Genomic DNA, 12781 nt, shown 5'->3' with positions numbered 1-12781 from the left:
CTCTGGTGGTGAGGGCTGTTTAACCCTAAGCAAAATAGAGTAAATGTGCCCTTACAAATGATACTTGATCTTTTATACACGGATAAGTTCCCCTCAGGAGGTTTGACTGGCAGGCTGAAGGCATAATTAGATGTCATCTTTGTGGCAGTAGGTATCAAGACCATGCATGCAGTTATTAGAACTCAGCTGACACAAAGTAATTTCTTTTAGGTCTGATCTCTAATCTTCACCTGGATTCTGTTGATTGATTCACAGTCTTAATTGCATGCCTGCTTTGATGTCCAGCATGTCTCTGTGACATTTGAAGCTTGTGCTTGTGACTTCAGAGAGATGATAATCTTGAAGTATGTGTTTCACTGCATAGAGGAAGGACCATGAGGAAAGAATAACACAGTGGGAGAGAAGTGGAAGTGGATTGGAATGAAAGGAGAGAACTTTTGGTTCAACTTTGTGAAAGTTTGCTTTGAGAGAGCTCTGTCTTGACTCTTAAATTTTTCTCAGTGTCCATCATCCCCATTCTCTTGGGTGAGAAAAGCTCCCTTAGTCAGCTTCGTGTCTTAGTTTTCAATAAAGTTTTCAAGACCCTGAGACTTTTCTGATGTGCAGCTGTATAGTTTTGGTATCCAGAGAGTTGTTGCTATATAGGTGCTGGAGAGAGGAAACCTGGGCTTGGCAGTGTTTAGCACTAAGCCCACAGCAGGACTGGATTTGCTTTCAGGTTGGGGATGTCTCAGTAGAATTTTATGCTGTATCTTGAAAGCATTTGCAGTGGAATTCTTCCCAAGCTGTGTTCCTTGGCTGCTTTATTGTATTTAGGTGAACATTGTGTTGAGATGAGCTGAAACCAACTGCAGTTTGCATTTCTGTTTTACAAGGTTGGAGTTCAAGCCATGCCATGCCATGGAGTTCAAGCCATGCCAGGCAGGAGGGATCACAGGAATGGGACTGAGCTCTGGGTTTGTTTAGGGAGCAGGGCTTGCTGGCTTAGCTGCTGCAGTTGTGCAACTGTGTGGTTATGGATAAGTCACTTTATTCTCTGTCCTTGCTTTTAATTTATTTTCCTACCTATAAAAGTCAAATTCATTCCTTGCCTTAATGTGGGAGGTGTGATCATTCGTGAGTGCTTCCATGAATCACAGTCTGTGAATGCTAATATTCTAGAGTCGTGTGAGTAGCCTGCAAAGCTTTGATCACTTATAATTGTTAGAAGTTTCAATGTTGTAAGATGGGAGCAAATGACTCATGTTCTGGAAGTGGCATTTGAAATAAGGATTGTTTTGTATAATGCCTGATGTTTGTAAAATCCTTTTTGTAAAGACCAGGCAGTGTTTTGCAAATATTATGGACAGTATTATTTTTAGTTGAGAGCTGAGGTAAAAAGTCCAGGCCAAAGCCTGTGTGTGCCCCATTGATTGTTACATAAATTTTCACCATGTTGGGTTCTGTTGTGCTGGTAAAACTTTCCAGGCAGAAATACGGGCAAGTGCTCTATGGCTTGGACTGAATGAGCCCAAAGATTCTTCCTCTTCTTCAACTGAAACTGAGATTTCTGAAGCAAATTAAAAACTCACTTTATTTTGTATGGCAGGAAATCCGGCGCTTGCACCAGTACGTGAAGTTTGCTGTTCAGGACGTGAATGACGTTCTGGATTTGGAATGGGATCGGCACCTGGAACAGAAGAGAAAGCAGAAGTAAGTAATTGAAACTGGAGTACAGAACTACTGCAAAGAACACATCAGTGAATTGGGAATTAGTCTGTAATCAACAAAGACCTTTTCCTGTTTAACAGTACAATCCTTTTTGAGGGGTCTGGGAGTAATTCTTGGCTCAGACACCTAATGGGAGCCATAGGTTCAAACTCTCTGGCTTCATACAAGTTACAAGCTTGTTGTGTCTCTGTGTACAGTGCAAATAGTGCTTATAGAAAAAAACTGTAAGCTTTGTAGAAATTCATTGATGGCAGCTAATGAAACCTCCCTAACAGATAAAACATCTTGAAGCAAATGAGCTAAATGAATAAACTGGCAGCATATTCAAAGGAGAAGTATGTATTTGAGATGAACTGAACTGCTTTGGTGTTCAAACCATACCATGTTTGACCTCCTCAAGTTTCAGTAGCCAGAACCACTAAACCACTGGTGTTTGCTTGCCTGCCTGTGACCCAGATGCACAGAATGGTCCTTATCCCTGTCTCTTGATCTGATCTCTGCAGGCGTCTGATAGTCCCTGAGCGAGAGACTTTGTTCAACGCCCTGGCAAACAACCGGGAAATTATCAACCAGCAGAGGAAGAGACTGAACCACCTGGTGAACAGCCTGCAGCAGCTCCGCCTCTACAACCAGACATCTCAGTGGAGTGTTCCCAGTGATACATCTCCAAACAGTGCTCAGAGGTATGTGAAACATGAATTCCTCCTTCCCTCTTGCCCCCAGCAATGTACGAGGGTGCATCCTCCAGAGAATGATGTTTTGTGGTCATGCTATGGGAAGACAGGATGTCCTAAAAATTATACTAAACCGTGCCCAGGTAATACAGAAGCTCATTGGTTGTGTTCTGGGGGACACTGTTTGATGCTTAGCCAAAATTTCCCCTAAAAGTTAAAGGGTTTTATATTAAATGGGATAATAGAGCCTCCAGGCTGAGATACTGCTGGTTGTCTGTCTGACTTCAGAGGAAGAAGTGAATGGCCCTTGAAGTTTCCAAAATAGTTAAAAGATCCATCACACAGTATCTAGAGGAGCCAATTGCTCTTCCAGATATGCCAATGGTTCTAGTGGCTACTTTGGCCCGATTTTGTTCCTGCTTTGGTTGGTTTCTTTCTGCTGATGGTGTTTTTTCACTGCTCTGCCTTGTCCCAGTTTTGACAGTGACCTTGAAAGCCTGCGCAACGATTTGATGAAAACTACTTTGAAATCACAGGCCAAACCTCTGCCCAAAGTACCTGGTAATTTATTCTTTTGTCCTGGCATTCACACCATAAATGTGAATTACCTTTATTTGATTTGCAGTTTGATTATAGACTAATAACTCTCTTCTGTTTTCCAGCTAAGTTATCCCCAGTGAAGCAGGCACAGTTGAGGAATTTTCTAGCCAAGAGGAAAACTCCACCAATTAGGTCTACAGCTCCAGGTAAACCTTTAGTGACCATAGAAGTCTGAAATGCTTTCCAGGAGGATTACTTACCTGCTGTGGGACTGAGACCTGAAATTAGCTTTTGAGTTCTCAACCCCTACTTCTCCTTTCCTGTTCCCCCATCTGCTCTCAGGAGGACTTGCCTTTAGCTGCTGTCTGGTTGAAGGCTGCCTTTCCAGGCAGTTAAGAAGTCAAATCCTATCAATGCAGGAGTAAAACAAGCCAACAGGCAACCATCCTAAAATAGGGTGCATTTGTCATGGCTGTTACACTGGATGGTTCCCTAACTTAATACTGACTTTTGGTTTTGATGTTGCAGCAAGTTTGTCCCGATCTGCCTTCTTGTCCACAAGATACTATGAAGATTTGGATGAAGTCAGCTCAACATCCTCAGTTTCCCAGTCACTGGAGAATGATGATTCACAAGCAGTGGACCAGGAAGAAGAGGCAGCCCCAGTCCAAGTCCCTCGTCATGCTCCTGTGGTCCGAACTCCCTCAATCCAGCCTGGCTTGATGGCTCAGCCTCCGTCCTTTGGGAAACAGCACCTCTCCCTGGGTACTCTGTGTGAGTTGTGTTTGCAGTATCTCTTCTCACTGTGGTCTTGTGGGTAGCTTTAACCACTGTATCCATTGCCAGTACTTCAGGCCCTGGAGGAATGAGATTGCAGGATACAGATTTTGCCAAGTTCTCAGGAGCAGTAACAGAGTGGCTTTGTAACCTCATGAGCTTGAGCTAAAAGCACTAGAACGCCTTGACTCACTGATTGTGTTTTTGTGATAGCCTGGTTCTTTCAGATTGCAGTGACCTAAAATATTGCCCAAAGACTAAGAAACTGGAGTACTACTGCATTTGGTTGATGTGGCCAAGGTTAGGAGTTCTGAGCCCAGCAAGTCTCAGTAAGAACTGCATTTGCATACACTCAGTTTTCCTTGTGCAAGAGAGGTTTCTTTAATCTCTGCAGCCAGAGACAAAAATAAGGTGTCAGCAGAAGTGTCTGTAACAGCAAGCTGAAAGTCCTCTAATGCACTGAAATGACATCTATTGAGACTTAGTAAATTCCTTGGGATATACCAAAACTGCCAGGGACAGATTGTGTTGATTGTTTGAATGGCTTGCGCATCAGTCCTGTCAGAAGGAAGCTGTGTGCTTAGAGGAACTGCAGTTCAGCAAAGGATTTCAAATGCTCCCTGTTTTGTAGAGAAACAGTCAACTAATACTTTTGTTAATTTGTTTCTTTAGTGCCTACATCTTCAAACAGAATCATCCCACAAGGGGCAGACAGTACCATGCTTGCAACAAAGACTGTGAAACACGGGGCCCCTGCTCCCACTGTCACTGTTCCAGCACCACAAGCAGCTGCTGCTGCAGCTCTGCAGAGGCAGATGGCTGCTAACCAGTCCCCAGGTAAAAGGATGGCTAATTGCCCAAGTGACCTCTGAACAGCTGAATGTGGCTTTCACAGGGATTTAGTGCTCTCAGAGGGAGGAGATCATCAAACAAAATGTGGTGCACATCTGTAGTTGTTGCACCTCTGAGCTATCCAGTGTCCTTTTGTCTTCCTTTTTCCTGTAAGCTGCCAGTACAGAATACCTGAGAAAATCCCATTTCCGTTAACTGAAGATGTTACAATGTAGGTAAGAGAGAGTTCATAAGAATAATTACATTTGGTCAGCAATCAACAAAAAATGTACCAACTATATAGATTGCTGCCCACTTTTCTTGTCCTTAATGAAGTCTCACGTTCCAAATGTTTCAGGCCAGGTACACTATATATGTTCTAGAATCTTGGCTGGATCTTTTTGGAATTATTCAGGCCATATGGAATGAAATGAAATGCTTAATATGGAGTTTCTCTTTACATCTTTTTTTTTTCCTCTGTTTTTTTCTGTTCCTTAAAGCTGTGAGCACTTCCTTGACTGAATCAACTCTGAAGAACGTTCCTCAGGTGGTGAATGTTCGAGAACTCAAGTCTGGTGCATTGACTCCAGCAGTCTCTGCAGTGATAGGGTGAGTGCTGCCCATCTTTCTGGTGGTCTTTGGTAGCATTTGCACTGGAGTACATCTGCCAGTGGGGAGCAGTAGCAGTGTTTTACTGAGTGTGGCTGTGTAAGACCTAAAGTGAGTGCATTTACAGAAGAGTATTGGGTTTGTGGATTTAAAGAAAGAAAGCTCTTTCCAGGTCATTTAAGGGTTTGCTAATGTCTTGTCCTGAGCAAATGACGAGACCAGTATTAACCTCCTTCTCCATTTGTCTGTGAAATGCATTTATGTGCATCCTCTCCTTTTGGGCTTCAGTGGTTTTACTGCTAATACGAAATTTGGACCTGGTATCTCTCCAATCACTCCCTCTGTTCTACCTCTTTCAGTGAGGGAAGTGAAGCTCTCTGTCACTGACTGTGGTCTGTGACTTTAGGCTGTCCAGATGTTTTCCTTCTACTTTGTCATCCTTTGCAGAGAAAACCTTCTCTGGAGTTACGCCTCTTCTGTCTGTTCCCAGATTCACCCCCTGAGGGAGGGAGAACTGTGCTCTTGCTTTTCTGGAAACTTGTCTCAAATGTTTTGACATCAGAATTTTGACTGAAGGGTTGGGTGTCACTAGGGGTCAGTCACTTTGGAACACTACCAAGCTGCAAGGCTCTTCCTCATGAGTAAACTATGAATGTTGACTTCTGGTATTTAACCTTGAATTTGTTACCATTTCTTGTGAATTAGCTCTAACACTTGGCATCCCTACTCTGCATCCTGCAGACAACAGCCGGCTCAGCTCATTCCAGACATTTCTGTCTTATCACCAGGCTCTGTCACCAGCCTAGGACTAGGCCTTTTCCCTGTTGTTGTAATGACCTTGAAACTGTCTTTTCGTGAAGTTCCTGCTGTTGCTTAAGACCAGGGCAGTGCATGGCCAGTTCTGGGCTGGGGAGGCAAGGGCACTACTGAAAAGTTTGTGCAAAGTTGGGCTTACTGCATGAAGAGGGATAAATTCACCGTGTACCTCTGATTATAAGTTCATATGGAGTTGGAAATGCTTTATCCATATAACTGTGAGCTGTTCATGCAGCTCCTGGAACAACTGCTGTTGTTGCATCACGACTGGCTTTCACACATTTGTGTGTACTCTTCACTGTCAAAGAAAAAAGGTGAAATTCCTTTGATGCAGCTTTACGAAAAGGGAGCAGTCTCACAGTAGTGGTACTCAACTGCTCACCTTGACATTTACTTCATGGTTTCTTTTGCATTTTAATTGTGGAACAATTGTGCACGTTTTGCTATTTTATTTCTTCTTAAAAGTGATAAACGGGGATGGGGAGGGGAATTGCTACATCTTTTGAAAGTTAAATTTGTGGACAGCTCTACGTGGGAATTTTTTGGCTAAAAGTAGTCTTGTGACCAGGAAGAGTTTTCTGCCCTCAGTTTCATCAGAACTATGATGAAAAAAGTAGAAAGTACTGGCTGTGCATGGAGAAGGTTGTGAGTGAGCAATATGTAATGAGATTGGTTTTCACTTGAACTGTAGTTAAAGACCTGTCTTACTTTCAAGTAGTTTTAGGCTGGCAGTATTGATTGATCTCTCTAATTTATAGAGCACCAGCTAGCTTGATATCTTGGAGGCTTTCTTGTGCCTTACTTTATAGCTGACCTCATAAAAATGTACTTTCTAAAAATTCTACCCAAATGAACCATGCTTGCCAGTCAGATTCAGCACTAAAATGAAGAGCATTCACCCAGCAAAGTTAATTCACCAGTTTTTGCTACTTCAGACATCCTGGCTCCCTTTTGCTGCCACAGCACACTCTTCGGTTGTTAAGCAGGAATGATTTTTCAGTTGTTACCAGTTGTTCAATGGCCTGTGACTGGGTGTGTTGGTGGTCCCAGTCTACCAACTAATACATAGGGTTTTTTTTTTTTTTCACTGAAAACTTTCTCCACAACTGAAGTCAAACCCAGCATTTTCACAGCACTGTCAAGTGATGTTGAGATCAAGTCCCACCCTCTCATGAATTTCACAGACTTTTTGTTGTTTTCTTCTTTGTTCGGTATAAACTTGAAATCTACAGCAGCACCATCCCAACACCAACTTTTTCCAGTGTTAATCTTGAAGTTTTCATTGTTTGCTGTACTTCTGCTTTGGGCAGAGGGCAGATCCAGGCCATGCAATGTAGAGAGGGAATACTCCTTGCTAGAAGGAAGGAAGGACTTTCTAGTAAAGCAAAGCTGTTTAAGGCACAAAACCTTATGCAAGACCAAATGGCCATGCAAAATGTTGCATGTATGTATCCTCTTCCTTTGGAATATGGTAGACAAGTGCTGTGAATTGGCCTGCAGTTGGCCAAACAGTAAATGCAGTTTGGGAATCCTCATGCTTAGGAGGCAGGCAACTTTGGATGCCCAAATTTGCTCACAGTCTGGGATTTGCAGCCTCAGCCAGAGATTGTTATTGCCTTAGGGAACTTCCTGTCTCTGTCAAGATGGAGAGCACCTGCCTGGGTAAGAAAGTTGGGCTTTGCCACCAGGAGAATGCAATCACGCTTGAATTTAAGCTTCTGAAATCTTCTGGTATTGTCCAGTGAAGCTTCTCAACCTGGTGGGCCACAGACTTGAGGAGATGCTAAAACTGGTTGGCTGTTCCCAAGTGGCAGTGATTTGGTGTGTTAATGCCCCACAGTGCCAAGGGCAGATGCTGCACCCCATGAGATGCTGCCATTCTGCAGCAGTTGTCTGGGGGTTTTTATTTCATGGTCAAAAATACCAAACCTATAATGTAGAATACAGGTTAATTTTATCATAGTTCATGCCATGACTTTGTCAATGTTTATAGTATACTTCAAAGACAGGAAATGCTCCCTCCACCCCCTCCCAACTTTGTCTCCTTACTCAGCATTTCTAAGCATTGCATGTACATGTCTGGACTCCACATTATAAAGGAAGCTGCTTAAATTTGTTATCCACTAGGCATAAAATTGTAATCCCCTTACCTGCTGATTTTTCATCAGCTCCCTGTAAAATAGAAAGCCCTGACTCTCTTCAGAGACAAGAGTGTCTAGAGAAGACTTGATCGTTTAAGTCTAGAGGTTTAAACACATTTACAGACTTCCTTTGTTAAATGTGGCTGATTCATTTAAGAGGTTTATTCTCTAATCAGATTTGTTCCTTTGGAGTTGTGTGTGGAATCTTTAATAGCGGCTGTTGTTCAAGGCTTCTGGAAGCTGCGCTTTTTGAGAGGAGAGGAAATCCTCTTTCAGACTAGTTATTCATATATCATTGTTTAATTCTTCTTTTTAAGATCATCTGTGCCTCACTCTGCAGCCCAGGCGGTCCATCAAGTTTTGGCAACTGTTGCTACAAATCAAGCTAAACAGGTATCTTGATATAGAACCCTTTCCTTGTGGAACACTCTACCTGGGCATGTTCAGCAGAGTTTGGGGGTTTAATTTTCATAGCTTGGCCTCCATTCTTGACAAACCATTTCTGTATCTGTGACCTCAGCAGTGTGATGCTAGACATATCTATGTTATGTCTTGCCTTTTCTCACTTCTGGAGACATGCAGCTTTCTAATGGCCCCAGCCTTGCTGCAGTGAGGGTTGCAGCTAAGAGCAAAGGAAGCTGTATTAGGTAGATACAGCTAAATTTCACACTAAAAGAATAAAAGTGATAGGCAATCAAGGAAAAGAGTTCTTTAGTTACCCTGTTATTCTACTGAGAACATTGCTTAATGGTTGACAAGCTGCTGGGTTTTCTATGTGTGCTTCAAAAAACCAATGCAGCAGTCTTTGTTCTCTGGAATCATTGAGCTGCTGCCCATGGAGTCTTGCTGACCTGTTGAAAAGGTTGAGGACTGACCCTATATTTAAGTGTCGAGACATAATGAGCCCAAGATTGCAGATCTCTTCTGAGTGCTTCGACCACCTACCTCTATTTTATTCTTAAGTCACTGCATGACATTAATAATACCAATCCAGTGTCAGAAGGCCCTTTGTTAATGGACAGACTGCACTGACCTGAAGTGGTGCTGTGTTTTTAGACACCTCTGACAAGCTCGATGAAGGGCCAGGCTCCACCTTCCTCTGTGTGTGCTCCCTCTCCTATGGCATCCACAGCTGGTCCAGCATCGTCTGGCAACAAGGTCTCAGGTAAGTTGTCTTTAGTGGAGATGGAAATAAGGCCTGGATGTCTCTTGCCACGTGTCAGGGTGTACAGTCAGAGAATGAGGATACTGAGGAAAAAAGATTTGCCTCCACTGAGAGGTTGCTGTGCCAGTCTTGAGGGGGAGAATTTGAAAAGCGAAGGTACAGAAGTGCAGGAGAGTTGTTTTCTGTACTCTCTGTGTTCCTTCTGTTCCTGCATCTAGAATTCAGTGACACAATTCCTTGTTCAGAGTGGACTCAGGACTTGTAACTCTTATCAGGAAATGCTGAAAGCACATCTTCCACAAGGCTACTGCGATTTGACAGCAAATTAAAAGCAGCTCTTTTGTTTTTAAAACATGAAAAGTGTGCTGGTTTTAAACATTTTAAATGTGCTGATTTGATTTCTAGGCACACAGCATTATAGAATACCTGAACAAGCTTGAAGTGAACTGAGTCCTGTGCAGGATCTATTGAGCATTGAGCTGCAGGACCAACTTCAGAGCCAGTTCAGACACAGTGATCAGTCTCATAGAGCTGGGAAGTTTCTAAAGAAAGGAATGCTCAGTTTACAACTTAACAGGGAAAGAGAAAACATATGGGGAAGGAAGCAATTGATTTTTAATGTGTATTAGATAATAATGCTTGCATTGGACATGGTTTTATAAGCCTCTTGCATAAATGTCTGAAATCCATCTCTGTTGGTCTTTTGCCTTTAATCCGTGCATGTAGGTTGCCTCTTAGCCAGGGGTAAGAAGCAGTAAAAATAGCTAGGAATTATATTTGACTTGCCAAATGCTTCTTAAATTTTGGTTTATTGAAGATGGCAGCTCCTGAATTTGATAGCACTTCCTTTTCATTTGAAATTTATTAAATTACAGACTGTGTGTGCAAGCTAATCCCTCATTTTCTGATAAATGGATGACAGCATGCTTTGGGTTTTTTTTTTTTATTTGTAGATATCTTTTAAAAGCATATTTATTTGTTGTTCTTGTAACTTACAGGACAAGGGACAGTAAAAACAGTTACAGCTGTTTCTTCTACTGTGACATCAGTACAAGCAACAACTTCACAGCCTAACAAAACGTTCTCGTTTTCTTCTGCGGGGTCTGTATGAACATTAAGATTTCTTTGTAGTTGACATTAAATATGAGTATTGGCTGTTACAGCAGGTGTTGCCTACAGGCTGTGCAATACTGTAAAATGGCACCTGCAGATGTTAGACTGGGAGGGCAGGGGTTGTACCAGAGTCCTTTGAAGACTTTGTTTGTGGAAGCCTGAGTGAGGTCTGAAGGTCTGTGAGACTTTGACACAATATCATGTTGCTTTGAGATAACTAATCAAGAGTAAAGGATGACTGGCTTGCTTTTGGGGTTTGTTTACAGTGGACTGTTGGAACAAGTTCCCAGTTATGACTTAAAATATGTACTGATGGTTACACCCCCTGAATACTTTAATACAGCAGAACAAATTTTGTGTTTTGGCTTGAAAAGTAATCAGTTCATGAAGGTGACAAGAGGGGCCCCAAGCCATCTGGTGATATCTGTTACATAACAATAACACAAAGCAAGGCACATGTTATGAACATACAGTTACTCTGAAATCTCTCTTATGGAATGTTATTTCAGGGATGGCAAAAATAATTATTTGATTATATCTTATGTTTAGGGGAGAGGGATAATACCTTAGGAATGATTGTTTGAAATTCTGCATGTTTACTGCTCTAACACTCAAGTGAATTTCTCTATGAAGTGGCAACATTAAGAATTTCAGAACACACGCACTTTCAAATGGCTGGTTTCTTTCAGTCTTACCCATTTCTCTGCACGTTTGTTAAGTGGATGCTACCCAAATGCCTTGCTTGGCTCTTAAGAGGGCTAAAAGAATCCTTTTGAGTGATGGAAATTCAGATTCAAAAAGCAAACAACCCTGCCTTTGTCCCATGTGCAGTGCCTCAGTGTGTAAACCATATGCTAAATACAGTGCTGTTGTCAGTGATGTCTTAGTCCCATGGCCTGACTTCTGTATCAGCAGCTGGTCTTTGAGAATCAGAGAAAGCTTAAAAAGCCCCAGGGAATGAAGATCTCTGCAAGACTCATAATGAAAGATCGTAGTACTTTTGCAAGACAAAATATTGTTAGTGTAAAATAGTAATGATAACTTTTCATTTCTGTCTTGCTGTGAGTGATCTCCTTTTTGGTGGATGGTAGTATTCAGTTATTCCCTTCTGCACATGCACTGACTCTTCCCTTTTAGCCCTTTTAAACTCTAGTTGCCCCTGTGGTTTTTCCTCTCACCAGTCTCCCCAAGTCCATCAGGTTTTGGTGCATGGTGTTCAGTGATAGAGCTGCATGGGGAAGAAATACACAGCAGAAAGGAAAGAACATGGGAGGATAAGGGGTGGTCAAAAGAACTTTGAGCTCTGACTCTCTTTAACCCTCTAGAAGCCTTTTTAGAGAGGAAACAAATGGAGCACTGTGTGTCTATGTGTGTGTGTGTGTGCTTCTCTCTTCCTGTTTAGTCCTTGGAGAAACTGCCTGTGTGCCTGGCTTTGTGCAAGTCTGAGTCTCAGAGTTGTGCTCATCATATGGTTGGAAGTTTCAACACTTTGAGCTAAGTCACTCTTTCCCTTTCTCCTCTTTCCTCCTAGGTCTGTATTTAATTTTAGTGGTGTCACATCAGCTGCTTCATCACAGACACTGCCCAGCCTTGCTCCCTCACAAGGTTAGTTTGGGAGAGGGTACAAACAGCATCTCTTCCCTTCTGAGAGAATGTTTACTCTTCCTAATTTGTGTGGTTCTTGTTCTGTGTTGCAGTTTTATTACTAAAATTGCAGTAACATTTCATACATATGCTGGGTTCTGCCCTGTAATACACAGAAATCCGGGCCACCCACCTTTCAATTAAGAGTAAGCAAAATATTTGTTGCCAGGAACATTTCGTTTATTTAGAGGGTAAAGGGTAACATCTGTAGTAATTTTCTCTGCTGTCTTTAATCTGTAGATTTAAAGTTGCTGAGGTGGACTGACACAGAACTGTCATCCAGTGAGCATTTAGTAATCAGAGGGAAATGCTTGGAATGGCTTTGTGTTGCTTCTAAAATTGAAATGACAATAGTGGCTGCCTTTCCATGTCATAGGTAGATCCTATTTGCCCAGTCTGGTAAGAAGGAACTGATAAAATCTGCTTTGTAATAGTTTTGAAGCTTTCTGCCTTTAATTTCAGTCTTGCAGATGAGGTCATATTGTCAAAAATTTGCTCCCAGTGTTATTGGTTCCTCTGATAAAAGATAGCACCTCTTCATACAAATCTTGGCTTGTTTCTATCCTTAGACCACCACAGCCACGTTAATGCTACTGATACTCTTGTTGTTAAGCAGAGAGAATGAACTAGGTTTAAAATTTGAAGATTAACATAAAAGCTTAGGTAAATAACACAGATAAAGCAGGAGTGGGAGGTGCAGGAGACAGACTTGTAAACCACAGCACTGTGTGAGGGCAGGTACTTCACACTGCTCTGTGAAC

The 12781-nt window shown here is 42.2% G+C and overlaps 1 protein-coding gene across 2 annotated transcripts in view; it reads left to right on the top strand.

The window, feature by feature from the left end:
* NUP214 (nucleoporin 214) overlaps window positions 1–12781 on the top strand; it is a 38923-nt gene that overhangs the window by 13132 nt on the left and 13010 nt on the right. For both annotated transcript variants that reach the window (XM_039561674.1, XM_039561673.1), the window contains exons 18-28: window positions 1589–1692; window positions 2214–2393; window positions 2860–2945; window positions 3047–3130; window positions 3453–3698; window positions 4374–4538; window positions 5033–5141; window positions 8416–8491; window positions 9155–9263; window positions 10262–10364; window positions 11908–11981. In XM_039561674.1, coding sequence (XP_039417608.1) covers window positions 1589–1692; window positions 2214–2393; window positions 2860–2945; window positions 3047–3130; window positions 3453–3698; window positions 4374–4538; window positions 5033–5141; window positions 8416–8491; window positions 9155–9263; window positions 10262–10364; window positions 11908–11981 — 1336 coding nt within the window. The remainder of the gene's footprint in view (window positions 1–1588; window positions 1693–2213; window positions 2394–2859; window positions 2946–3046; window positions 3131–3452; window positions 3699–4373; window positions 4539–5032; window positions 5142–8415; window positions 8492–9154; window positions 9264–10261; window positions 10365–11907; window positions 11982–12781) is intronic.

This window comes from Corvus cornix, chromosome 17 (genome assembly GCF_000738735.6).
Source record: "Corvus cornix cornix isolate S_Up_H32 chromosome 17, ASM73873v5, whole genome shotgun sequence".
NCBI lineage: Eukaryota > Metazoa > Chordata > Aves > Passeriformes > Corvidae > Corvus > Corvus cornix.
Note: the sequence above shows the minus strand (reverse complement) of the source record. Positions and strands in the feature narration are given on the sequence as shown.